Here is a 27,625-nt window from a genome sequence, read left to right on the forward strand (position 1 = left end):
GAGGTTCCAGTGAGCCAAGATTGTGCCACTGCACTCCAGCCTGGGTGACAGCGAGACACCATCTCAAAAAGAAAAATTAAAAAATAAATGAATGCAGTGGCCCTTCCTCCAGTAGCTCATGGGAACTCCTGTTCTTCCATATCCTTGTCAACACTTGGTGCTGTTGGCTGTTTCATTTGGCCGATCTGCTGGGTGTGCGGTGAGATCTTATTGGGGTTTTGCTTGACATTTCTCTGTAATGAATGAGATCAAGCACTTTTTTGGATTAGACTGAGCCACAGAAAATGACATGTGCAAATAGATCAAAAAGATCAAAATATTAAGCATACTTGAACCTAATTTATTGGTCTTTTGATTTCCTCCTGCACACCTTATTAAGCGCTCCAGAATTAGATTCGCCTGACCCCCTGGCCTGCCCTTTCCCAACTCCCTCTCTTCCTTCTTTCCTTCCATTCATTCCTATAGTAAGTATTTAATAAGCAACTACTGTGTGCCAGGTACTGAGCTAGCCAGGGAGGATTGACAGGGTGTGAGACGGTCCCTGCACTCGCAGAGCCCACGGAGCACCAGGCCTTTGACCAGGCTGTGCCCACTGCCTCATGCACCTGAAATACTCTCCCACCACCATCCCCTCTGCCCACCCAGGTCCTTCAAGCCAATCCCCTTGCACCAGCCCCTCCCTCCAGGAAGTCCCTCGCCCTGACCCCAGGCACTCTGGTCTCTGATCCCTCTTCAATCACCACACATAACAGGAATATCAGTTATAACCACACAGATCACAGAGCCCAGCTCCTCCAGGACCCAGTACAGCCCCAACTGTTTATGCATTCACTCCACAAACATTCCTTGAGCACCTACTGTGTTCCTGACCCTGTATTATAAGCTGGACATGCCATAGTGACAGACAGACATCCCTGTCCTTGTGGGACTGATATTTGGGTGGGGGAGATGGACAATGAGATTATCGGTAACGCTAACAGATGTTCAAGGAGTGATAAGTGACTGAGATTGTGGTGGGCAGAGAGAAAGAGAGACTTCGTAAAGAGGATCTCAAGGACCAGGAGATGGAATTTAAACAGTCAGGGAAGTCCTCACTGGAAAAGTGTTATTTGAGCTAAGTCATAAAGGAGGAGAAAGAGGGAATCAAATGGGATGTAGGGAAAAGCATTCCAGAGAGACAACAGCCTGTGCAAAGGCCCTGAGGTGGGAGCATCTTGGGGGACAAGAGGAAGTGAGCAAGGGAGAGACAGAGAGGAAGCGAGGGCAGGGAGCTGACTGGTCAGATCGTGAAGGCCTTGAGGAGGACTTTGACTTTTATCCCTGAATGAGGTGGGAGCCACGGAGGGTTGTAAACAGAGGAAGGATGTGCCTGACTCGGGTTCACAGCGCCCTCTGGTGGCCATGTTCAGTAGTGCTCAGCCCTTGCAGCTTCCAGGTGGATCTGATTTTGGGGGTTTTTTTGTTTTTGTTTTTGTTTTGTTTGTTTTGTTGTTTTGTTTTGTTTTTAGACAGAGTCTCTGTCTCCCAGGCTGGAGTGCAGTGGCGCAATCTTGGCTCACTGCAACCTCCGCCTCCCAGGTTCAAGCGATTATCACACCTCGACCTCCCAAGTAGCTGGAATTACAGGCACATGCCACCATGCCCAGCTAATTTTTTGTATTTTTAGTAGAGACGGGGTTTTGCCATTTGGTCAGGCTGGTCTCGAACTCCTGACCTCAAGCGATCTGCCTGCCTCAGCCTCCCAAAGTGTGGGATTACAGGCTTGAGCCACCGCGCCCAGCCAGTGTCCACCCCCTGTACCTAGCACCAGTCAGACACTGTGCCAGCACACCCTCATCTTCATGCCTGAGTGACACCAGAGGTGTGCTATGGTGTGTCCTGGAGAGGGACTGGGTCAGAGGATGTTTCTGCTCATCCAGGCAGAAACATCAGGCCTGGAGAGGGGAACAGGAACAATCAACCTACCCTGGCAGGGGCCTGGCCTTGAGGCAAGAAGAGATGCCGTGGCGGGAGGTTGGCCCCAGTGTTTAAGAAACCACGTAGCAACTGTTTCTCGCCCAGGATGCCCAGGAAAGCAAGGGTACTGGGGGATTAGATCCATCACCAAGAGGGATGCAGTCAGCCCTAAACTTCTCTGGGGCCGCTTCTAATCCATTATAGGGCTTGGGACAAATTTTAAAAGGCACCCTTCCCGCGGGTTAGCGAACCGGTCTAGTACAGTGATTTTGTTTGTTAGGATTTGCTGCCATCTGCTGGACAATTTCATTCACAACATACAAATCTGCGGTATGAAGAGATGGGAGGGGCCCTTGTGCAGTGCACACCCTGCCCAACTGTATATAGCAGCTGTGTTTCCTCTTCTGGGTACGTTAGTTTTACCGGAGCGCTGCTGGAACAGGCCAGTGATCCACTGCCTTCTTGTTTTTATCCCCAACAGGTGCTGCGATATTTTGACTACGTTTTTACAGGTGTCTTTACCTTTGAGATGGTGATCAAGGTGAGTGCAGATTATAAGTGAGAACATGTGGTAATTTCTTTTTTTTTAAGCAAGTGCAGGGCTGGGCACAGTGTATCATGCCTGTAATCCCAGCACTTTGGGAGGCCAAGGTGGGCAGATCACTTGAGATAAGGAGTTTTAGGCCAGCCTGGCCAACATGGTGAAATCCCGTCTCTGCCAAAAATACAAAAATTAGCCAGGCGTGGTGGCTCATTTCTGTAGTCCCAGCTACTCGGGAGGCTGAGGCAGGAGAATCACTTGAAGCCTAGGCTGCAATGAGCTGATGCGGAGGCTGCAGTGAGCCAAGATCATGCCAATGCATTCCAGCCTGGGTGACAGAGTGAGATCCTGTCAAAAAAAAAAAAAAGAGCTGGGGTTCCAGGAAATTCTGAGCCTTCAAGAATGCCCCACCTCGAGAGGATGAGTCTCCCGGAGGATTAGAAATGCCTGGTGTGTTTGAAGAGCATCAAGGAAGCTGGTGTGGCTGGGCAGAGCGAGAGAAGAGTGGGGAAGCGAAGGACAGAGAGATGAGAACGGGGAGGTGAGGGGCAGCTTGTGCAGAGGATCACAGAGACAGCTCTTTGGCTTTTACTTTGAGTGAGGTGAGAGCCATAGAGGGTTCTGAGCAGAGGAGGGACTTGACCCTTGCCCTCGGGCATCTGTGGGAAGCCAGAGAACCTGTGAGCAGGTGATCACACTGGTCCCCATCCCATGGGCGATGATGAGAGAGGATCAGGCTGGTGACCAAAGAAGAGGTGAGAAGTGGACAGATTCTTGGAAGGTTCTGGAAATACAGCCAGTGAGCTTTGCTGATAGAGCCACCCATGAGGGATTTGGGACAAAGAGGCTTCAAAGAGGACCCCAAAGTTTGGATCTAAGAGCCGGCAAGCCAGAGCTGGCTTCCATTAGGCAAAGAGGGGCCACCTCATGGGGCAGGAGCTCCCCACTCCTCCCCGGAGTCCTCTGGCCACTGCCCATCCCTGCAAGATGAGGTGGCCTCATTGGCTTCCCTGCCTGTCCCCGAGAGGCTAGAGAGTGGGCGGCAGCACCCCAGGGTGGGGATCAGGTGGGGGTTCTGAGCACCCTCTCTTCTCCCCCACAGATGATCGACCTGGGGCTCGTCCTGCATCAGGGTGCCTACTTCCGTGACCTCTGGAATATTCTCGACTTCATAGTGGTCAGTGGGGCCCTGGTAGCCTTTGCCTTCACGTAAGTCTCCTCTCGAGGCCTCCACTTGCCTCTTTTCCCCCAACCCCCAACCTGGGGCCACCCATCGGATTACAGGACATGTTCTCAGGGTCTAGGGAATGGGTGTGTGGGCTCTGGGGACCTGTGAGATATCAGCATGCCACCAGGACGAGCTTCGATTGGCTTTTTGCATGACGTCCATGGAGGAAGAAGGGACCCGCCCCCTGCCCAACCTTCTACCTCCTCACACAGCAACGGTCCTCAGCCACATCACGGGCCCCTTGCTGCGCTGCTTTCCGTAGACTAGCCTCGCCGGAACATCTCATCCCCCTACTGCTCCGCAAGTGTAACCTAAACCGCTGTCTCTTTGGAAAGTCCCTAAAGAGACAATCAGGAAATGAATGTGCATGAGAATTCTGACCCCCTCCTTGTGCCTGAAGGCCCCGTAGTTGTAGACCCGGTGACTCCCCTTGTGTGTCTTTCACTTCTCCTGGCAGTCCTAGGAGTCTCTGCCCTCTGAAAGGTCATGTGTCGTCATGCAGCTCCAAGATGGCACCCCAGTTGTAGGCAGCCATTTCAGGATGGCACCCAAGCACTTAGTAGTCATCCCAAGATGGCATCCAAGTTCTGGGTGGCTATTCCAGGATGGGGATGGCCCCTGAGTTCTGGGCTATCATATCCAAGATGGCCTTTGAATTTGGGGTGGTCATTCTTAGATGGTCCCCCTGAGTTCCAAAGGGTGGACCTTCAAGTTCTTGGGTATCCATTCCAGGATGGCCACCAAGCTCTGGGTGGCTATTCAAGATGGCCCCAAGTTCTAGACAGCCATTGCAAGATGGCCCTGAGTTCCAGCGGTGGCCCCCAAGTTCTGGGCAACCATTCCAAGGTGGCATCCGAGTTGCTGGGTGGCTAATTCCAGGATGGCCCTCTGAGTTCTGGCCTATCATTCCAAGATGGCCTTTGAATTTGGGGTGGTCATTCTTAGATGGTCCCTTGAGTTCCAAGGTGGACTTCAAGTTCTGGGTATCCATTCCCCCCCCCAGGATGGCCACCAAGCTCTGGGTGGCTTATTCCAAGATGGCCCCAACGTTCTAGACAGCCATTGCAAAGATGGTGCCCCTGAGTTCCCAGGGTGGCCCCTCCAAGTTCTGGGCAACCATTCCCAAGGTGGCATCCGAGTTCTGGGTGGGCTATTCCAGGATGGCCCCTGAGTTCTGGGCTTATCATCCAAGATGGGCCTTTGAATTTTGGGTGGTCCCATTCTTAGATGGTTCCCTGAGTTCCAGGTGGACCTTCAAGTTCTGGGTATCCATTCCAGGAATGGCACCAGCTCTGGGTGGCTATTCCCAAGATGGCCCCAAGTTCTAGACAGCCAGTTGCTAAGGATGGCCCCTGAGTTCCAGGGTGGCCCCCAAGTTCTGGGCAACCATTCCAAGGTGGCATCCGAGTTCTGGGTGGCTATTCCAGGATGGCCCCTGAGTTCTGGGCTATCATTCCAAGATGGCCTTTGAATTTGGGGTGGTCATTCTTAGATGGTCCCTGAGTTCCAAGGTGGACCTTCAAGTTCTGGGTATCCATTCCAAGATGGTCCCCAAGCTTTGGGTGGCTATTCCAAGATGACCCCCAAGTTCTGGGCAGCCATTTCAAGGTCCTAGTTCTGGGTAACCATTCCAAAATGGCACCCAAGTTGTAGGGCAAGCATTTCAAAATGGCCCCCAAGTTCTGGGTGACTATTTCAAGATGGTACCCAACAGCTGAGTGGCCATTAGCCATTAAGGCCCTGATAGCAGACTTAGCAGTACATTCTTGAAGTTGTAGACATTTGGAGCAGGATGAGAAATATCTAATAAGTCTTCAATCTAGAAACAAATCTTGGAGACCCTGGCTGTGCCCATCATGGTGAATCATTCCCTGAAAGGTTTTGAAAGGATCTTGACCCACTCACTCCCATAGTGAGAAAATCAGGGGCTTCTTCCTGTGCCTCTGCCTCCAGGCTCCCTCCTCAGCCAATCTGGAGGGGCCCTTGAATGGTCTCCCTCACCAAACAATGAGGACTTGGTTTGTCAGGAGGACCAAAATGGTGGCCCATTTCCAGGTGAAGGGCTATAAAGTAGGCCACACTTAGATTCTTCTCTGGGAACACAATGAGGTCAAGTCGTGTTAGAACAAAAAATCTCCAGAGTTTCTGGATGCTTCAGAGCTGGAGATGGGTCATGAAGGTTGGGAGGCTGATTGTATTTCTTTCTCTTTCACTCCTTCCTCCTCTTTCTCTCTTCTCTCTTTTTGTTCACTTATTCTTCTTTTCCTCTCTCCTCCTCTCCCTCCCCACCTCCTTCCCTCTCCTCAAAGTTTTTGACTACTACCCTCTAGTATCTATTTAACTACTAGAGCAATGCATGGTGGCGTACACCTGTAATCCCAGCGCTTTGGGAGGCTGAGACAGGCAGACTGCTTGAGCCCAGGAGGCCAAGACCAGCCTGGGTAACATAGGGAGAACCCATCTCCTAAAAAAAACAATTAGCCAGGCATAGTGGTATGCCTGTAGTAGCAGCTACATGGGAGGCTGAGGTGGCAGAATTGCTTGAGCCCAGGAGGTCGAGGCTGCAGTGAGCTGAAATCATGCTGCTGCACCCGAGTCTGGGGAACACAGGAAGACGCTGTCTCAAAAAAATAAAACTTTTTAAAAGTTAAAAATCAATGAATTCGCTATTTAGAGTATTACGCTTTACATGGTTACTAAATAATTTTAATAGTGATGAGTACAAAAAAACAGGTTTAGCAAGCTGTTCTGTAGGTTAAAAAGTAAATAAGTAAATAAATAAATAAAACAAAATACAATGCACATAAAATTAGGGGACAAAGATTGTGACAAATAAGACAAGGAGTCCATGTCCTTAAAACATGAAAAGCAGTTAGAAGTCAATAAGAAACAGTCCTCCTCAATAGATAAATGGGCAAAGGACATAAACAGAAATCTGATAGAATGCTGGCAACTAGTAAAAATTGAGGTAAATCAACCCTTGGAATTCAGAGAAATGTAAAATAAAAATGAGATACAATTTGTTCCCTATCAAGTTAGCACTGTTGCTGCCCCCTACCCAAAAAAATGATTTTTTAAGCTAATAAACAGCATACATAAGAATGTATTATAATAGGCTGAGCACGGTGGCTCATGCCTGTAACCCTAGCACTTTGGGAGGCCGAGGGAGGGGGATCACCTGAGGTCAGGAGTTCAAGAGCGGCCTGGCCAACATGACGAAACCCTGTCTCTACTAAAAATGCAAAAATTAGCCAGGCATGGTGGCGGACATCTGTAATCCCAGCTACTCAGGAGGCTGAGGCAAGAGAATTGCTTGGACCCAGGAGACAAAGACTGCAGTGAGCCGAGATCATGCCACTGCACTCCAACCTGGGTGAGAGAGTGAGACTTTGTCTCCAAAAAAAAAAAAAAAAAAAAAATATTATAATAAAATATACTTTTCTCTCCCTCCATCACCTATTTAAGCAAGTCCTTCAATGTGCAAGGTAGACATCATGCTAGACTCTGAGAAAATTTAAATCCTGAAAAGCCAAAATGTTTTACCACCCTCAGCCTGGAATGAATCCTTCTCCTACGGAAATAACCTAAGGGTTTCTCGACCCCTCTCTGCCTCTCACCCGCTTCCCTCCCTCTCCCCTGCTTTTCTTTCTCCCTCTTTCTCTTCCTCCTTTCTCCTCTCTTCCCTCTCTCTTATTCCCTCTCTCTGTCTCTTTCTGTGTGTCTCTCTCCTTTTTCCCTCTGCTTTCTTTCTCCTTTTACCCCCTCTCAGTTTCTATCTTTTTATTTTCCTCTTTCTCTCTCTCTCTCTTCCTCTCTTTCTCTCTCACTCCCCACACTGCTGATGACCCTGGCCTACGTCCTTGGGTGATGTGAGCCTCACCTGGATCATGTAGCTTGGAGAAAGCTGACCCTCTGTCATTGGTCTGGAATCAGGGACTTGGCCCCCGCTGCATCCTGATGAGGAGTGGTATTCAGACACAGGCAGAGCCCAGGACACAGGAAGACATGCTCAGGCAGGCACCCCCACCCCTTTCCTCTGGGGCAGGGTCTGCCCAGCAGCCTCCAAGATTCCTAGGGCTCAAGAGGTGGCAGACAGCTCAGGGGACCAGGACAGGCAGTGGGATGAATATGTCTGTCATATCCACCTGTCCACAAACAATGCTTACCTTGGCCACCTGTGCCCAGGGGAGTGGGTTTTATCCTGTGAATCCTCCCAGTGACCACCACTGAGTGTGGCACAGATAAGTGGTACCAAGCCCAAGCCATTCAGGTCACCAATGTCACTTTCCTCTCAGACCTCTGTTGTAGCTGACTTACTGTAATGCTGAGGAGGGCTGGGCACACTGGCTCATGCCTGTAATCCCACCACTTTGGGAGGCTGAGGTAGGTGGATCACCTGGGGCCAGGAGTTCAAGACCAGCCTGGGCAACATGGTGAAACCCCATCTCTACTAAAAATACAAACATTAGCCAAGTGTGATAGCAGGCACCTGTAATTCCAGCTACTCGGGAGGCTGAGGCAGAAGAATTGCTTGAACCTGGGAAGTGGAGGTTGCAGTGAGCTGAGATTGTACCACTGCACTCCAGCCTGGGCAACAGAGCAAGACTCTGTCTCAAAAAAAAAAAAAAAAAAAAATGCTGAGGAAGTGACTGTCCCACCTACATCCTCCAAGCTGACCATCACAATTTAGGGAGGGGAATGACCTTCAAAGGGCCCTGGAGCAAGTCTTTCAATTGTTGAGCTTTTGCCATTATGGGCCATTGTTTACAACATGCTATTTCTAGGTTCCCTGGAGGTACAATTAGCCTCCTCTTTTAAACAAAGTTAATCTGCAAAAATGAACCAAAAATTCTTTTCCACCAGAGATCAATTAGCAGAATGAGCTGGGTGCGGTGGCTCACACCTGTAATCCCAGCACTGAGGGAGGCTGAGTGGATCACTTGAGGTCAGGGGTTCAAGACCACTATGGCCAACATTGTGAAACCCCATCTCTACTAAATATACAAAAGCTAGTTGGGTGTGGTGGGGAGCGCCTGTAATCCCAGCTACTCAGGAGGCTGAGGCAGGAGAATCACTTGAACCCAGGAGGTAGAGGTTGCAGTGAGCCAAGATTGTGCCACTGCACTCCAACCTGGGTGACAGAGCGAGACTCCATCTCAAAAAAAAAAAAAATAGGAAAATGATTCTTTGAGTTTCAGAATTATCTTGCAAGGGGGGTTTATTTTTTTTTTTTAATTTCTGAGTTTTCTTTTAAATATCAAGTTATACAAGGGCATTCAAAATTGGCCTACAACTCACATGAATTTGGCAGCCTGTTTGCAGAGTCAAGCTTTTACATTGTTCTTGTGAAATGGGTACAGGCATAAAGCCACCCTGCACTCTTGAAAATTCATTTTGAATGTTGTTATTGTTGTTATTGTTGTTTTAATTCTTATGCAAGAAAAGGATCTGAATAGGGATTTCAGGCCATGCTGTCAAGCCTGGCAGGCTTGTAGATCATGCAGAAACTGGGAGGTGTGAGATTTTGCCAGTGAGATCCTGGCAAGTGCCTAGGACTCTCCCAGGGTTTTGAAAGAGCTGACAGACATGAGTCCAACAGGGAGCATCTTTATATGATGGCCAAAGGGATGAGAGAGGAGACCCTCAAACCTCACCCCTACCACATCCTCCCCACCCCACTGTCAACAGTCCATCTGGTGCTGCCGTTCCTCCCCCAGGGCAGGGCTGCAAGCCCAGCACAGCTGGCCAGGTACCTTGATCAAGCCATTCCTGCACACCTAAGAGCCAAACTGCTGTAAAGCCAGAATAGGAGCTACTACTCGAGCTACTGCTTTTTTCCCCAAGAAAAGTTTTGGAATCTTCGCCCGGTTACAGGTTTCTGGACTCTTTTGCCTGAGAAGGTCTCTCACCCTATGAGGACTTTGCTTATTGTCTTTCCTTGTATCAGATAGTTGGCACATTGGAAGGAGCATGGGATGCTCTGAGGTTCTCAGCCTGAGTACTGAACTTCCCCGCCCCCCACTCCAGGTCCTCCGCTTGTTTCCTTTCTGGTCTTTTAACTTGCTTTGTCTGTCCTGTGTGCATATCCCCTCATAGACAAGGCTGAGAGTCCCAACAAGTTTTAGATTGACCTTATTGTTTTAGGAAATGGTCCCTCCAGGTCTGTTTGATTTCTCTATAGATGTGCAAGTCCTTTAGCCTCTCTGTGCCTCAGTTTTTCCCGTCTAGATGAGGAAACTGTGGCCCAGAGGGACTGTGGAGGGAAGTAAGTCCGACAAGATCACTGAGGTTGGGTTCAGCTGTCAAATGCTGCCCATCTCCCAATCCTGAATACGGAGGTTCACGGTGCGCAGAATGATACGCAGCTGCCCGGCCTGCCTGGGTTCTTTGAGGCCTGGCAGGGCGGCAAGATCCAGGAGAAGGGAGTAGGGGAAGGGAGCAGAAGGTTATTCCCTTCCTTGTTGAAAGGAATCTTGCTGTTCTGGCCTGTTGAGATCAAAGCAAGGATTCCTCCCCCAGTGCTGTGATTGTGGCCCTGTCTCTGATATGGGAAAAAGCTATCCCTGTGGTCCCACCAAGGGATGTGTTGAAGCTCTCCTGAAGATGTCCACCCCTCCTGCCCCTCACCCAAGTATCTCTGTGTGTGTGTGTCCTGCTCAATTCACTGACTGTGTACCCTTGTGTCCATGCGTCCACCATAAACGCCCCATTTCATGAGCCATCACACATGGTATCACGCTCTGTGCCCATGCATCGGGGCAGCCAACTGACATTTCTCAGCAGCTGGCGGATCATGATCCTGCCCTCACTGCCAAGAGTCCATCTGGCGTGGCTGCTCCTCCCCCAAAGGCAGGACTGCAGCTGGCAGAGCGCCTTGATCAAGCTGCTTCTGCATACCCAGGAGCCAAACGGTCAGGAAGCCAAAGATGGAGCCCTCGGGCTGCTGTCTTTTGATCCGCATCTTCAAAACAGCCCCCAACCCCTGAAGGCATTATTTTTCTTGAGTATGATGAAATGGAAAGAAGCTTAGAGTGAAAGGTACCCACACCTGGGTTTGAATCTCAGTCTGCCTTCCCAGCTGTGTGCCTGCCCTTGGGCAACTCACTCTTTTTCTCTAGGCCTCAGCTTCCTCATCTGGAAAATAGGCAAAATGGTGCTGTCTTCCCACAGGCAAATGCAGTGATGTTCAGAAGACTCCCGTGTTAAACCTAAAGTCAGCAGATTAGGCAAAAATCAGTATCATTGAAAACTCCCTGGATCATCCATAAAGAATCTGGGTGTGGCGGCTCTCGCCTGTAGTCCCAGCTACTTGGGAGGCTGAGGTGGGAGAATCACTTGAACCAGGGAGTTCAAGGCTGCATGCAGTAAGCTATGATCGTGCCACTGTACTCCAGCCTGGGCGACACAACAAGACCCCATCTCTAAAAATATAAAATAAGGCCGGGTGCAGTGGCTCACACCTGTAATCCCAGCACTTTGGAAGGCCAAGGCAGGTGGATCACAAGGTCAAGAGATCGAGACCATCCTGGCCAACATGGTGAAACCCCATCTTTACTAAAAATACAAAAATTAGCTAGGCGTGGTGGCACATGCCTGTAGTCCCAGCTATTTGGGAGGCTGAGGCAGGAGAATCACTTGAACCTGGGACGTGGAGGTTGCAGTGAGCCGAGATTACACCACTGCACTCCAGCCTGGCAATTGAGTGAGACTCCATCAAAAAAAAAAAAAAAAAAAAGTAGAATCTATGTGATTCTACGTATGCAATAATTCCTAGATATACTGAGTTTGAGAATCCCAAGTCAGACTACAGGAAAAGGAGATGAGGGGGTGTGGAGGAGAATCCACTGGGAATATTTGTAGACATTTGAACCATTCTGTGTTTTTAAAAATATCACGGCTGGAAGCAGTGGATCACACCTGTAATCCCAGTACTTTGGGAGGCCCAGGTGGGTGGATCACGAGGTCAAGAGATCGAGACCATCCTGGCTAACATGGTGAAACCCCATCTCTACTAAAAATACAAAAAAATTAGCTGGGCATGGTTGGTGGGCGCCTGTAGTCCCAGCTACTTGGGAGGCTGAGGCAGGAGAATGGCCTGAACCCTGGAGGTGGAGCTTGCAGTGAGTGCCGAGATCGCGCCACTGCACTCCAGCCTGGGCGACAGAGCGAGACTCCGTCTCACAAAAAAAGAAAAAAGAAAAAAAAAAAATCACTAACTTCCAAAGGGATCGTGGATGGAAAATTCCATAGAGTCTGCTTGGCGACAGGGTTTCTGCCATTCTGATGCTGGTCAAGTCTTTCTAACCTGGATCTCCAGTCATTGTTGAAGGTTCCTAATGATCCCCAAGCCTGATTCCAACAATGAATCATGAGAGGACCAGCTGCCAGGTGCTGACAGCTTTCTCCAGGCCTGCATTTGCTCAAAGGACTTCAGAGTTGCTTCCAATCCCATCCCACGTCAGAACTCTTTGCTGACCTCTCCATAAAGAGCAAAGCCTAAAGCCATAGTTATTGTTAATCAAACATCAGAATTCCACAGACCTGGGTGGGTGGGTTGGTTGGTTGGTTGGTTTAAGAGGCAGAGTCTTGCCCAGGCCTCAGTGGCTCACACTTGTAATCCCAGCACTCTGGGAGGCCTAAGCAGGAAGATCACTTGAGCCCAGGAGTTTGAGACCAGCCTGGACAACATAACGAGACCCCTGTCTCTACAAAAAAAAATGGAAAAATTTGCCTGTATTTCCAGCTACTTGGGAGGCTAAGGTGAGAGAACCACCTGAGCCCTGGAGGTTGGGGCTACAGTGAGCCAAGATCCCACTACTGCACTCCAGCCTGGGCGACAGAGGGAGACCCCACCTCAAAAAAAAAAAAAAGAGAGAGAGGGTCTCCCTATGTTGCCCAGGCTGGTCTCAAACTTCTGGCCTCAAGCAATCTTCCCAATTCGGCCTCCCTAAGTACTGGGATTACAGCTGTGAGCTACGGCGCCCAGTCTGAGCCTGTTTTGCAGACGAGGATAATGAGAGGCAGAATCAGGATTCAAACCCAGGTCCCCTCAACTTCAAAGTTTACAACCTTTAAGACATTCTGAAACGTTGCAGCTCCACAATGCCTGGAGAAGAGGGATTTCTCTGGCTCTTGGCAGTGACTTTCCGTGGTGAATTCGCCTTCAGTAACTGACAGCTTTGCAGCTGTCCTGCTACCTGGAAATTCGGCTTTCCTAGGTGCTTTCTTGGGCAGTGCCAGGGGCCTGCCAAGGGCAGGGGACTGAACGGAGGTGGGGGCAGCTTCCAGATGGAAGGATGGACATCAGCCAGCGCCATGAGCCTAAGGCTCCCACAACTGGTGCCCGGGCGGGACTTGGGGGTGCTCAGGGGTGCGTGTGTGTACGTGCGTGTTCTGTGTTCTTTCTTCTGAGGCCGCTTACGATCTGTCTCTCCCTCCGATGCCACATCACCAGGAGCAGTACACGGTAAAGTCTCTTTCTCTCTCTCTCTCTCTCTCTCTCTTTCATATTCTGTCTCGTGATCTGTCCCCTGGTGTAGCCTCGTTAGTGCTGGGCCTGTTTCCGTTGTGTCCTTGCCGCCGCCGTCCTGTCACTTGGAATGACCAGAACTCACTCCCTGGGAAAGAGGCATCCCAAAGGGTGTTGCCAATGCCTCCGCCCATGCCCCACCAGTTCCTGCAGAGAACAGAAGGGGCAGAGGTTCAGTTTCAATAGGCAAGCTGGGTGGAGCAGGTATCAGAAGCAATGAAAGTGGGCTGGCTCACGCGTCTAATCCCAACATTTTGGGAGGCCGAGGCAGGTAGATCACTTGAGATCAGGAGTTTGAGACCAGCCCGGCCAATGTGGTGAAACCCCATCTATACCAAAAATACAAAAAATTAGCTGGGCGTGGTGGTGCACACCTGTAATCCCAGCTACCTAGGAGGCTGAGGCAGGAGAATCACTTAAACCTGGGAGGCGGAGGTTGCAGTGAGCTAAGATCATGCCACGGCACTCCAGCCTGGGTGACAGAGTAAGACTCTGTCTCAAAAAAAAAAAAAAATGTAAAATTTAAAATTAAAAAAAATAAAATCACCATGGAATGGTTTTCAGGTGAGGAGATGCAAAACACCCATGGAGACGTGCTCCCAAATGTCACTTGTTTGGGACATCAAGATTTTAGCCAGTTCCATGTGCAACCTGGATGTACAGTTCCTTGACTTTTTTTTCTATCAACACGTATTCTAAACTTCAGTTTCAAAAGGAAACTTTAGCCAGGTGCAGTGGTGCATGTCTGCAGTCCCAGCCATTTGGGAGGCTGAGGCTGGAGGATCACTTGAGCCCAGGAGTTGGAGGCTGTGGTGAGCTATGATTGCACCACTGCATTCCACCCTGAGACTCCATTACTTTAATTAAAAAAAAAAAAAAAAAAGGAAACTATATTATCCACTTACAACCAGCATTGCTAACCTTAGATAAATCTGCAACTGCAAAAGTAAATCCAGGCCAGGTACGGTGGCTCATGCCTATAATCCCAGCACTTTGGGAGGCCGAGGTGGGCGGATCACTTGAGATCAGGAGTTCGAGACCAGCCTGAACAACATGGATAAACCCCGTCTCTACTAAAAATACGAAATTAGCCGGGCGTGGTGGCGCATGCCTGTAATCCCAGCTACTCAGGAGACTAAGGCAAAATAATCACTTGAACCCGGGAGGCAGAGGCTGCCATGAGCTGAGATCATGCCATTCACTTCAGCCTGGGCAACAAGAGCTGAAAAAAAAAGAAAAAAAAAGAGCTGTCTCAAAAAAAAAAAAAGAAAAAAGGTAAATCGAACAGAAATCAGAGAATGTTGGTGCCTTCAAGCCGTGCTCTTTGTAACAAGGAAAATTACTAAGTGTTAGGGAGGTGTTAAAGGCCTATTAGCATCTACCTGCGGCTTCCTTTCTAGCAAAAGCAGAACGTCTGAAAGATATGTGGAAAAAAAACTTAAAATATAGAAAAAAAAAAAAAAAAAAAAAAAGAAAAGAAAGGAAGAAAGAAAGAAAAAGAAATGATTATGTCCCTCTGAGATCCAATTATTTAATCTGTGCCCCTATTCGGCCCAAAATTATCTCAGTGACTGTCCAACGTGTATCTCACACCTGGGGGCACAGCCTTGAGATGATAATGATGATGTTGGTTTTAAAAAGAAAAAAAACGTTCAGACTGCTGAATCCTGGAGTATGTCTCGGCCTAGCAGGCTAAAATACAATTCTCTTCTTTCTTCCCTGAAAACGAAAGAATGGAGTCCTTAAAAAAGCAAATGGTGTGAAGAGTGATGTTTTTACACTGGACACTGAGACACACTGTGATGGGGTCTCTGGGGCAGCTCTGCTCATGACCCAGGAGGTCACTGTAGGGAGTTGTTTTCTAGGTGACCCCCCCACCCAAAGACTGCAACCTGGAGGCATTCACATGTGAGACCACACGCCAGGCGCAGACTAGGGGCTGGGACAAGAATCAAGATTAAAGGGGAAATGGCCGGGCGCGGTGGCTCACGCCTGTAATCCCAGCACTTTGGGAGGCCAAGGCGGGTGGATTACTTGAGGTCAGGAGTTCGAGATCAGCCTGGCCAACACAGTGAAACTCTGTCTCTACTAAAAATACAAAAATTAGCCGGATGTGGTGACTCATGCCTGTAGTACCAGCTCTTCGGGAGCCTGAGGCGGGAGAATTGCTTGAACTTGGAAGGCAGAGGTTGCAGTGAGCCGAGATCATGCCACTGCACTCCAACCTGGGCAATAGAGCAAGACTCCATCTCAAAAAAAAAAAAAAAAAAAAAGATTAAAGGGAAAATGAACACAGAGAAGAATAACTTGCACTGTTACACTGTAAGCCTTTGAAGAGTTTTCTAAAACCAGAGACCGAAGAATCAAGATTAACTCCGAAACAGTACATGCGAGCTGACAGGAGCGAGAGGTGGGCAGTCAGGAAATGCCGTCGGAGGGAAGAACATGTAATTTGGGCTTTGAGGACCAGGTAGTTCTGTGACTGGAGAAGTGGAGGAAGGGTATTTCTAGCAGCGGGAACAGTATATGCATAAGCAGACAGAGGCAAAAGAACGTGGCTGGAGCTTGAGATATGTAGCAATAAATGGGAATGCAAAGATGAAGGTAAGTTGGGCTAGATATCCGAGAACCTTGAATACCATGTCCAGAAGTTCGTGCTTGCTCTTCTAAGAATTCAGGTGCTCCAGAAGAATTCTGAGCAAGAGAAAGAGTGACATGGTCATTGGCTTTGGCCACTGTGTGCATAAAACATGGAAGAAGAGAGAGACAAGGGAATGAGGAGCAAGTTGGGAGATGGGTGATGGGGGATGTCACCCTGGAACGGAAGGTGGTATGTTAAGGAAGGTGACCCGCTGGGGATGGGGATAGAGGGCAGGCAGTTGAACATGACTCTCAGGTTTCCGGTGTGGACAACTGGATGGGTCATGAGTGCCATGAACCACAAGCTATTCATGGTCCCACTCAATACCCTCCTTTTGGGGCGCCTGAGTCATGGTTGGCCAAGGGTGTCATGGCATCTCTGGGGTCTGCATTGCTAAGCTCAGTTCCAATAGATCTTGGACTGAACTTCTGTGCGGTCCTCTCTGGCAAAGATGGGCTCAGAGCCCCTTGGAGCAATGCAGCAGAGACCATGGCAGCAGCCACATCAGCATCTGAAAGGAGCAGAATGCGGTTATTTTCCCCACTGCGGGCTCAGGGACTATGGTGGGAGAGGAGAGATTTAGTATAAGGGCCACTTTAAGCATCTTCCAGAATCCCATTGGAAGGGGGAGAAAATCCCATTTTTTGAAGAGCCCACTGATACCACCTTTAAAAAGAATACACAGGGGGGCCAGGTGCAGTGGCTCACGCCTGTAATCCCAGCACTTTAGGAGGCCGAGGCGGGTGGATCACGAGGTCAGGAGATCGAGACCATCCTGGCTAACATGGTGAAACCCCGTCTCTACTAAAAATACAAAAATTAGCTGGGCGTGGTGGTGCCAGGCGCCTGTAGTCCCAGCTACTTGGAGAGACTGAGGCAAGAGAATCACTTGAACCTGGGAGGTGGAGGTTGCAGTGAGCCAAGATCGCACCATTGCCCTCCAGCCTGGGCAACAAGAGTGAAACTCCACCTAAAAAAAACAAAAAAGAAATACGTAGGGAACTGCTAAACTCCTAGACCAAGGGCTTTTTTGAAAATAGCTGTGATTGGCCGGGTGCGGTGGCTGACGCCTGTAATCCCAGCACTTTGGAAGGCCATCCTGGCTAACACGGTGAAACCCCGTCTCTACTAAAAATACAAAAAAATTAGCCAGGCGTGGTGGCAGGCGCCTGTAGTCCCAGCTACTTGGGAGGCTGAGGCAGGAGAACGGCGTGAACCTGGGAGGCAGAGCTTGCAGTGAGCCGAGATGCGCCACTGCAGTTCAGCCCAGGTAACAGAGCAAGCCTCCATCTCAAAAAAAAAAAAAAAGAAAATAGCTGTGACCAGGCACACTGGCTCACACCTGTATTCCCAGCACTTTGGGAGGGTGAGGAGGGCAGACTGTTTGAGCTGAGGAGTTTGAAACCAGCATTGGCAACGTGGTGAAACCCCATCTGTACAAAAAAGACAAAACAATTAGCCAGGTGCAGTGGCATGTGCCTGTAGTCCCAGCTACTTGGGAGGCTCAGGTGGGAGGATGGCTTTAGCCCAGGAGGCGGAGGTTGCAGTGAGTCAAGATCGTGCCACTGCACTCCAGCCTTGGTGACAGAGCCAAACCCTGTCTCAAAAAAAAAAAAGAAGAAAAGCTATGCAGAAATGGGGGGTGGGGAATCAGCCAACCCTTTTGTGCTGGGTCTCAGGGGCACTCCATGCAGCTGCTCAGGCCCAGCCAGATGGCAAAGGGCCCTCAACCAACCCTGGGACCAGAACCACAAAAAGCCACCTACTTACTGGCTCCTGAGCCTAAGCTTAACAGGCAAAACGGACCACTCTTCACCAGGAAGGGCAGGACTATGCCAAGCTCACCCCAGACTTCTAGGCCTGGGAGGGTAGGGTCCCATGGAGCTGTGGGCTGCCCCTACCCAACCTGACCTCTGCTTCCTCTCTTCCCTTCTCCCCATGCTAACATTCCTCCACAGTGGCAATAGCAAAGGAAAAGACATCAACACGATTAAATCCCTCCGAGTCCTCCGGGTGCTACGACCTCTTAAAACCATCAAGCGGTTGCCAAAGCTCAAGGTGAGATTGAGAGATGGTGAGGTGGGGTGGGGGGACTGTCAGGGTTATCATGTACAGTTGAGCAGGTTGTACACTGCTCAAGGACAACACATTAAAGGAGGTGCTGATAACATCCTAGCCATTGTATATGGATATTTGTATTATTACAACTTCCCAGCAGATGGCAGTAAAGTGAGTTGATCTAAAATAATTCTGTGTATTATGACAATTTTTCTTTAGATGAAATGTCTCATAGTTAAGATCCCTTTTCCTAATTCGCATGAAAGCATCATATGGATTTAAAAGGGTATAATCGTGATCTGGGAAGCAGGAACTAGATTTCTTGTTCCATAAAATTTTGACTTTTCATCTACCTGTTCTAGGCTCTAATATCTCCCATTCCAAAACAGCATGAACCAGCATTTCCCAAAAGCCTGTCATTGAAAAAAAAAAAATTAAAGGAAATAAAATCCAGTCATTACAGCACCCACTTTCAGTGCATGCTTCACCTGAGGGTCCCCCGTATTATCTCTTATGTAATACGTTTCTTTAAATCAAATTACACTTGTAATCCCTGCATTTTGGAAGACCACGGCAGGAGTATTTATTGCTTGAGCCCAGGAGAATGAGACCAGCCTGGGCAACATAGTTAGACTCTGTCTCTATTAAAAATTAAAGACAGAAAACAGATACTGTTATTGAAATCTAACCAAAGGTGGTGCCTGCCCAAGGCTTTGAACATTGACAACTGCTCTTTCTTGATTAAAGAGGGAAAGTGTCAATGGTAGGTGTTAACATAGTAGCAATTTCTCCTTCACTCAAAAGGACTGAGAGGGTTGGAGAGGAAATAACTTTGTTACCTTGTTTTTCTGTATTGGGCTCACTTTGTATCACTTAAAAGCATCTCTGGTATCCCATTTGAGAGTTTTAGATCCATAGAATGCCAGGATTGAGTCCAACTTCTCCAACACTTATTTCTGAAAGCTGGGGGGCCTTACCCTAGGGACTTGACTTATTACCTTGCCTGTAAAATGGGAATGATAGTGGCTGGGCGTGGTGGCTCATGCCTGTAATCCCAGCACTTTGGGAGTCCAAGGCAGGCAGATCACAAGGTCGGGAGATCGAGACCACGGTGAAACCCTGTCTCTACTAAAAATATAAAAAATTAGCCGGGCGCGGTGGTGGGCACCTGTAGTCCCAGCTACTTGGGAGGCTGAGGCAGGAGAATGGCGTGAACCCGGGAGACGGAGCTTGCAGTGAGTGCCGAGATTGCACCACTGCCCTCCAGCCTGGGCGACAGAGCACGACTCCATCTCCAAAAAAAAAAAAAAAAAATGGAAATGATAATGGCAGTATTCTGGTATTATGGGCCACTGGAGGCAGAAGGTTGGGCAGGTCCCCAGCCCCTCATGCTCTCTGTCAACCCCACCCCACAGGCTGTGTTTGACTGTGTGGTGAACTCGCTTAAAAACGTCTTCAACATCCTCATCGTCTACATGCTATTCATGTTCATCTTCGCCGTGGTGGCCGTGCAGCTCTTCAAGGGGAAGTTCTTCCACTGCACCGACGAGTCCAAGGAGTTTGAGAAAGATTGTCGGTGGGTCTCAGCTTTCTGGCACATTCCCATTGGAACTAGCAGGTTGGCAGGGGGGAAGTGGCTAGAGGCATCGGCCACTTGGGCTCAGAGACTGGAGAAGTGGTGAGCCTTGGGAGTGACTCAGTTGCAACCAGCTTGGATCTTGGGTAGAAAGAAAACCGGTTTTAGAATTTGAGTCACCACCCATAGCCACAGGATGAGTCATAAGCAAATTGCTTGACCTTTCAGTCACTGCCCTTGTCATGTGAGGGATATTAATACACGTCCACAGTTCCTTACTTGAAATCTTGACAGGCGGAAGTGTTTCAAAGTTGAGAATATTTTGAGGTTTTAGAAAGGTTGGACTGGGTACATCCCATGTCAGACATGACATCCTCAGCTGGGTCTAAGGCAGCCCTATAATCAAACACAATATTTCTGCCATAAAATGTGTATTCACACCAAATGGGTAAATAACAAGTATAAAGAGCTTCATGTCCAATCAGATCAGGTTTCATTACCAGATAAGTTAGGTAAGAGGCCAGGTGCAGTGGCTCACACCTGTAATTCCAACACTTTGGGAGGCTGAGGTGGAAGGATTACTTGAGGCCAGGAGTTAGAGACCAGATTGGGCAACATAATGAGAGCCCATCCCTACAAAATAAATTTTAAAAGTTAGCAGGGCATGGTAGCACACACCTGTAGTCCCAGCTACTTGGGAGGCTGAGGCGGGAGGATTGTTTAAACATAGGAGTTCAAGGCTGCAATGCACTATGATGGTACCACTGCACTCCAGCCTGCGTGACAGAGTGAGACCCTGCCTCTCAAAACTATATACATATAGGCTGGGCGCGGAGGCTCACACCTGTAATCCCAGCACTTTGGGAGGCCGAGGTGGGCGGATCACGAGGTCAGGAGATCGAGACCATCCTGGCTAACATGGTGAAACCCCGTCTCTACTAAAAATACAAAAAACTAGCTGGGTATGGTGGCAGATGACTGTAGTCCCAGCTACTCGGGAGGCTGAGGCAGGAGAATGGCGTGAACCCGGGAGGCAGACCTTGCAGTGAGCCCAAATTGGGCCACTGTACTCCAGCCTGGGCAACAGAGCAAGACTCCATCTCAAAAAAATATATATATACACACACACATATATATACACACAAAATACATATATATGTGTGTGTGTCTATATATGTATGTGTATATATAGTGATATTGTTAACAGTGTAAAGTGGCATTTTGCAACACGTGATAGCCTGTTGTTATCTTGATGGCTATTTATTGAAATTAGGAGGATGCCAGATGTCTGGATAGAAGTCTGGAACTAACCCTTGTTTCCTGCCTTGAAAAGGAGTAGCAACCTCCCTTAGCCTGATGAACCTGTAAATGTCCGCTGTGTCTCTCTGCCTCCTCCTAAACTCCCCCCACCCCACCCCCAGCAAGCCTGAGGCTCTCACCCCGAGGACTAGAAGTTATCACGTTGGAAGTGTTGGACCCTGGGTCAGCTCTCCCACCAGGAGTAAGGTTGTGCCATCACCCATGGATTTATCTCGAAGTAGATGCACACATAATCCCCTGTGAAGCACAGGGACACATGGTGGCAAGGTGGGGAGGCACTGCTTCCCAGGCTGAGGGACGCAGCCTAGGCTGGTGGACCCCTCTTCTTTTCCCTCCCCCGTCTCTGATAACCAAAGGCAAGTGCAAGACAGCCCCTCTTTCCCGTTTGCTAACAGTCCCCACTCTCTGTGGCAGAGGCAAATACCTCCTCTACGAGAAGAATGAGGTGAAGGCGCGAGATCGGGAGTGGAAGAAGTATGAATTCCATTATGACAACGTGCTGTGGGCTCTGCTGACCCTCTTCACCGTGTCCACGGGAGAAGGCTGGCCACAGTAAGTGGCCCGACTAGAAACCTACCCAGGAGGAACCCCAGGGAGCAGGAGGATAAAGGGCCTGAGAGCTTAGCGATAAGGAAGGTCTTGGAAGCCGGGCATAGTGGTTCAAGCCTGTAATCCCAACACTTTAGGAGGCCAAGGCAGGTGTATTGCTTGAGACCAGGAGTTTGAGATCAGCCTGACCATCATGGCAAAACACTAAAAATACTAAAAATACAAAAAAAAAAAAAAAAAAAAAAAAAAAAAAAAAAAAAAAAAAAAAAAAAGCCAGGCATGGTGGCTCACACCTGTGGTCTCAGCTACTCAGGAGGCTGAGACACAAGAATCCCTTGAACCCAGGAGGCAGAGGTTGCAGTGAGCCGAGATTGCACCACTGCACTTCATCCTGGGTGACAGAGCAAAACTAGGGCCTCCTCCCCACCCCGCGAAAAAAAAAACCGGTGAGGCTGAATCATGGACTTCATCTTTATTTAAAATTTTGAGCCATTTGCAGTGGCTCATACCTGTTATCCCAGCTACTCAGGAGGCAGAGGTGGGAGGATTGCTTGAGCCTAGGAGTTCAAGGCTGCAGTGAGCTGTGATTGTGCCATTGTACTCCAGCCTGGACAACAAAAGGAGACCCCATCTCAAAAAACAAAAAGAAGAAGAAATTGGTATTTTTTCATCATGGACTTTTTGCATTAACTTTGATTTTAAAATATTGGAGCAAAAGATTATCTTGATTACTGAGATTTTCAGTACCCCCTTAATTCGCACCCAAAACAAATGCCTCCCTCCCTCACCTTGTCCAAGTCGTAGTCTTCCTCTCAGAGGTCTGGAAATGCCAGGCCAGAAGCTTGGTAGATTCCAGCATGTACCCTCATTATCCTCACCTCCCTCCCTCTCTCAGCAAATATGCCAACCTGAACATGCCCTTCTGCCCACCCTCACACCCATCCAGTACTCACACACATGAGAATAGTGCTAACCCACAAGGCCCCTTTGAGCAAAGTTTTTTAAAACACCCCTTTCTCAACAGGCTTCACTTCCATCTGTCTGAAAATCATTGCAATAGACTTAAATGATTTTGTTCAAACAAGGCACTGGAGGGCCACCTGCCAAAAAATTGTCATCATGAATACACAAATCTATCATGCCTATCATGTGAAGGTAACACTTAGACACAGCCTTTGAGCAGTGCACAACTGTACAGAGCTGCTATGCACTTGCCTACTCTCATACTCATTGCACCTCCTCAGCACCCACCACCACCTGTGCTCAAATACCCACTCCACATTCATACACCCACCTCCACTCCCTCCATTGCCACAACCTGTCTTTAAATCCTAACTTGGCCACTTCTAAGTGGGTGATCTTCAGCACGTCCCTTAAAATTGCCAAACTTCAGTTTCCTCGTATGCAAACTGGAGCCAGTAATAACCTCCCTGAGAGGGTTGCTGAGCAGGTGGGAATGAAACGTTGAATATTGTTTCCAGCACACAGCAAACCCGTCATGCACAGCAGTAGAAATAACTGACATTGGCTGGGCGTGGTGGCTCACACCAGTAATCTCAGCAGTTTGGGAGGCCAAAGTGGGTGGATCACCTGAGGTCAGGAGTTCAAGACCTGACCAACAACTCATGTCCTGACCAACATGGTGAAACCCCGTCTCTACTAAAAATACAAAAAATGCCGAGTGCGGTGGCTCAAGCCTGTAATCCCAGCACTTTGGGAGGCCAAGATGGGCAGATCACAAGGTCAGGAGATTGAGACCATCGTGGCTAACACAGTGAAACCCCGTCTCTATTTAAAAAATACAAAAAACTAGCCGGCCGAGGTGGTGGGCGCCTGTAGTCCCAGCTACTCAGGAGGCTGAGGCAGGAGTATGGCGTAAACCTGGGAGGCGAAGCTTGCAGTGAGCTGAGATCTGGTCACTGCACTCCAGCCTGGGCGACAGAACGAGACTCTGTCTCAAAAAAAAAAAAAAAAAAAAAAAATTAGCCAGGCATGGTGGCACATGTCTGTAATCCCAGCTACTTAGGAGGCTGAGGCAGGAGAATCACTTGAACCCAGGAGGTGGAGGTTGTAGTGAGTTGAGATCACGCCATTGCACTCCAGCCCGGGCAATGAGAGCAAAACTCCATCTCAAAAAATTAAAATTGGACCGGGCACAGTGGCTCCCAGCACTTTGGGAGGCCGAGGCGGGTGGATCACGAGGTCAGGAGATCAAAACCATCCTGGCTAACATGGTGAAACCCCGTCTCTACTAAAAATACAAAAAAAATAAATAAATAAATTTAAGAAATAACTGACATTATTGTCAAGCTTTCAAAAAACAGTGACTACTTAAATTTCTTTTTCATTTCCCTGTGTTCCTGTTCCGCCATCTTACTTCCACCCTCTCTCCACCTTCCTTATCACCCCTTGGGTCCTTGTCTCTCTCCTTCCTGTTCCTTCCCTCTCCCTGCCCCATTCCTTTCAGGGTCCTCAAGCACTCAGTGGATGCCACCTTTGAGAACCAGGGCCCTAGCCCTGGGTACCGCATGGAGATGTCCATTTTCTACGTCGTCTACTTTGTGGTGTTCCCCTTCTTCTTTGTCAATATCTTTGTGGCCTTGATCATCATCACCTTCCAGGAGCAAGGGGACAAGATGATGGAGGAATACAGCCTGGAGAAAAATGAGGTGCCACTTCCAATTCCATCTGTCCTTTAAAAATTGGGGACACAAACTTTAAAACACACACACACAACACCCAGGAACCCGTTTCGAGGGGTACCTTGGGGAGAGAACAGAAGCATCCTCCAAACCAAATTCAGGGCTTCAGGGCAGTCCTTCATGGAGTTCCAGAGGAAATAGGTCATACAGTGTATGTATCAGTCAGTTTAGTCTGGGTTGTGCTGCAGTAACAAGCAACCCCAGATTTCATTGCCAAATATCCACAAAGGGACTTATTTTTTGCTCACACTGCATGTCGAGATCAGTTGTGGATCTTCTGCTTGTCATCTTTATTCTGGTTCCCAGGCTGGCAGAGCGGCAGAGCAGCCTCCCTCTGAAATGCTCCAGATGAAAAAGAGAGTATGTCAGACGGAGGCTCAGCTCTTCATGCTTGTACTCAAAAATGACACATGTCACTTCTGCTCACATTTCATCAGCCAAAGCAAGTCACACATCCATTCTGATGTCAGTGGAGTGGGGAAATATGATCGCCCCTAGTGAAGGATGGTGAATATTTATGAATGAAAAGCCAAGCCAGGTGTGGTGGCTCACACCTGTAATCCCAACATTTGGGAAACTGAGGTGGGAGGATCACTTGAGCTTAGGAGTTTGAGACCAACCTGGCCAACACAGCAAGACCCCATCTCTACTACAAATAAAAAAAAAATAGCCAGGCATGATGGTGCACACCTTTAGTCCCAGTAACATGGGAGGCTGAGGTGGGAGGATGCTTGAGCTTGGGAGTTCGAGGCTTCAGTGAGCTATCATCATGCCACTGCACTCCAGCCTGGGCAACAGAGCAAGACCCTGTCTCAAAAAAAGAAAAGGAAAGAAAATCCAATCCCCAGTCTACCAGAGAGTATAGACGTGACTCTTTGCCTCTCTCTGGCATCATTCAAGCTAAATAGAGGACCTAGAATATATCCTCTGCTCCCTTGACCCTTAAGACTTAATAACCACTATTCTTCCCTCTCTCTCCCTCGAAGAGAAGGAGAAGCAGCAGCAAAGTATTCAGTAAGAAAGAGTGGGCTGGGCACAGTGGCTCACGCCTATAATCTTAACACTTTAGGAGGCCAAGGCAGGAGGATTGCTTGAGCCCAGGAGTTCAAGAACAGCCTGAGCAACATAGTGATACCCCATCTCTATGATTAAAAAAAAAAAAAGTTTTAATTAGCTGGGTGTGGTGGTGCATGCCTGTAGTCCCAGCTACTCAGGAGGCTGAAGTGGGAGGATCACTTGAGCCCAGGAGGTCAAGGCTGCAGTGAGCTGTGATTGTACTGCACTCCAGCCTAGGTGACAAAGCAAGCCCCTGTCAAAGAAAAAAGAAAAGAAGGAAGGAGGGAGGAAGGGAGAGAGGGAAGGAAGAAGGAAGGAAGGAAGGAAGGAAGGAAGGAAGGAAGGAAGGAGAGAGAGAGAAAGGGGGGAGGGAGGGAAGGAGAGAGGGAGGGAGGGAAGGAGAGAGGGAGGGAGGGAAGGAGAGGGAGGGAGGGAAGAAGGAAGGAAGGAGAAAGAAAGGGAAGGAAGGAAAGAAGAGGGAAAAGAAAGGGGAAAGGGAGGAAGGAATGAAGGGAAGGAAGGAAAAAGGGAATGAAGGAGGGAGGGAGAGAGGGAGGAAGGGAAAGAAGGATTAGGCTTCAATTTGATTTGGCACACTTGGTAGCTGTGTCACCTCAGGCAAGTGGTTTAACCTCTCTAAGCCTCTATTTTCGTCATCTGCAAAGTGAGGTCATTGATAGTACCCACTTCCCATGTTTGCATTAGCCATGCAATAATGGGGAAATGTCAGTGCAAGTTTTGGCAAATGGTGACGTTTCAAGCAACTGTAGCTGTTAGGATAAGAAAGCAATGGTGAGGGCCGGGCACGGTGGCTCATGCCTGTAATCCCAGCACTTTGGGAGGCTGAGACGGGCAGATCATGAGGTCAGGAGATCGAGACCATCCTGGCTAACACGGTGAAACCCCGTCTCTACTAAAAATACAAAAAGTTAGCTGAGCGAGGTGGCGGGCGCCTGTAGTCCCAGCTGCTCGGGAGGCTGAGGCAGGAGAATGGCGTGAACCTGGGAGGTGGATGTTACAGTGAGCCAAGGTCGTGCCACTGCACTCTAGCCTGGGTGACACAGCGAGACTCCGTCTCAAAAGAAAGAAAGCAATGGTGAGAAGGAGGAGGGAGCCCAGGAATCCTGGCTGGGGGCAAGAGAGGCAGAGACTCAAGCAGAAGCACTTGAGAACCACGACGAGTTAGACAGAGGGTGCCTGGTATACAGCCACCTTCCTCCTGCCTCTGCCACTCTCACCACTGGCCTCTCTCCTGCAGAGGGCCTGCATCGATTTCGCCATCAGCGCCAAGCCGCTGACCCGACACATGCCGCAGAACAAGCAGAGCTTCCAGTACCGCATGTGGCAGTTCGTGGTGTCTCCGCCTTTCGAGTACACGATCATGGCCATGATCGCCCTCAACACCATCGTGCTTATGATGAAGGTAAGCGCCTTACACCAACCCCCAGCACTGCTTAAGCCCCACCTCGTTCCTGCCTCGACCCTCGTGAAATGAAACCATCTGCAGTTTCCCAGACAGACCACATTCTGGATCACCTGCTGTGATTTGTTCCTGCTGTTCCCTCTACCTGACACACGGTTCCCACCACTCCCCCTGGCCAACTGCTTCTTCCCAGCTGTACCTGCAGACCTCTTCCTCCAGAAAACCTTCCCTGACCACCCAAGACTGCTTGAGGTGCCCGTCTTAGCAGGCATCCTATCTTTATGTCACCTGCCACAAAAATCAGCGTCAGGTTGCACGACAGTGTCCCCCACCCACTTGTGAGGACCTCACCCCTGAATTCCTAGAGTCCAACAAGGATCTGGTTCGGACGGAACAAGAAGCTGTCTATAAATGTTTGATTAATGAAATGAGGGGGCCGGGCGCGGTGGCCCACGCCTGTAATCCCAGAACTTTGGGAGGCCGAGGCGGGCAGATCACCTGAGGTTGTGAGTTCGAGACCAGCCTGACCAACATGGAGAAACTCCATCTCTACTAAAAATACAAAATCAGTCAAGCATAGTGGTGCGCATCTGTAATCCCAGCTACTCAGGAGGCTGAGGCAGGAGAATCGCTTGAACCCGGGAGGCGGAGGTTGCTGTGAGCCGAGATCGCGCCATTGCACTCCAGCCTGGGCAACAAAAGCGAGACTCTATCTCAAAAAAAAAAAAAAAGAAAGAAAAGAAAAGAGGCCGGGCGCGGTGGCTCAAGCCTGTAATCCCAGCACTTTGGGAGGCCGAGACAGGCAGATCACGAGGTCAGGAGATCGAGACCATCCTAGCTAACACAGTGAAACCCCGTCTCTACTAAAAAATACAAAAAACTAGCCGGGTGTGGTGGCAGGCGCCTGTAGTCCCAGCTACTCGGGAGGCTGAGGCAGGAGAATGGCGTAAACTCGGGAGACGGAGCTTGCAGTGAGCTGAGATCCGGCCACTGCACTCCAGCCTGGGCGACAGAGCGAGACTCCATCTCAAAAAAAAAAAAAGAAA

General features: G+C 49.2%; 1 protein-coding gene across 1 annotated transcript in view; it reads left to right on the forward strand.

Moving 5' to 3' along the window:
• Nucleotides 1–27,625, forward strand: part of CACNA1A (calcium voltage-gated channel subunit alpha1 A) — a 267,197-nt gene that overhangs the window by 185,947 nt on the left and 53,625 nt on the right. Inside the window, exons 25-31 of the mRNA XM_017895048.1 lie at nt 2,438–2,497; nt 3,600–3,706; nt 17,854–17,953; nt 19,369–19,529; nt 21,264–21,401; nt 23,866–24,067; nt 26,415–26,642. Of these exons, the coding sequence (XP_017750537.1) occupies nt 2,438–2,497; nt 3,600–3,706; nt 17,854–17,953; nt 19,369–19,529; nt 21,264–21,401; nt 23,866–24,067; nt 26,415–26,642 (996 nt within the window). The remainder of the gene's footprint in view (nt 1–2,437; nt 2,498–3,599; nt 3,707–17,853; nt 17,954–19,368; nt 19,530–21,263; nt 21,402–23,865; nt 24,068–26,414; nt 26,643–27,625) is intronic.

Source organism: Rhinopithecus bieti, unplaced genomic scaffold, assembly GCF_001698545.2.
Source record: "Rhinopithecus bieti isolate Rb0 unplaced genomic scaffold, ASM169854v2 scaffold_26199, whole genome shotgun sequence".
NCBI classification, from domain to species: domain Eukaryota; kingdom Metazoa; phylum Chordata; class Mammalia; order Primates; family Cercopithecidae; genus Rhinopithecus; species Rhinopithecus bieti.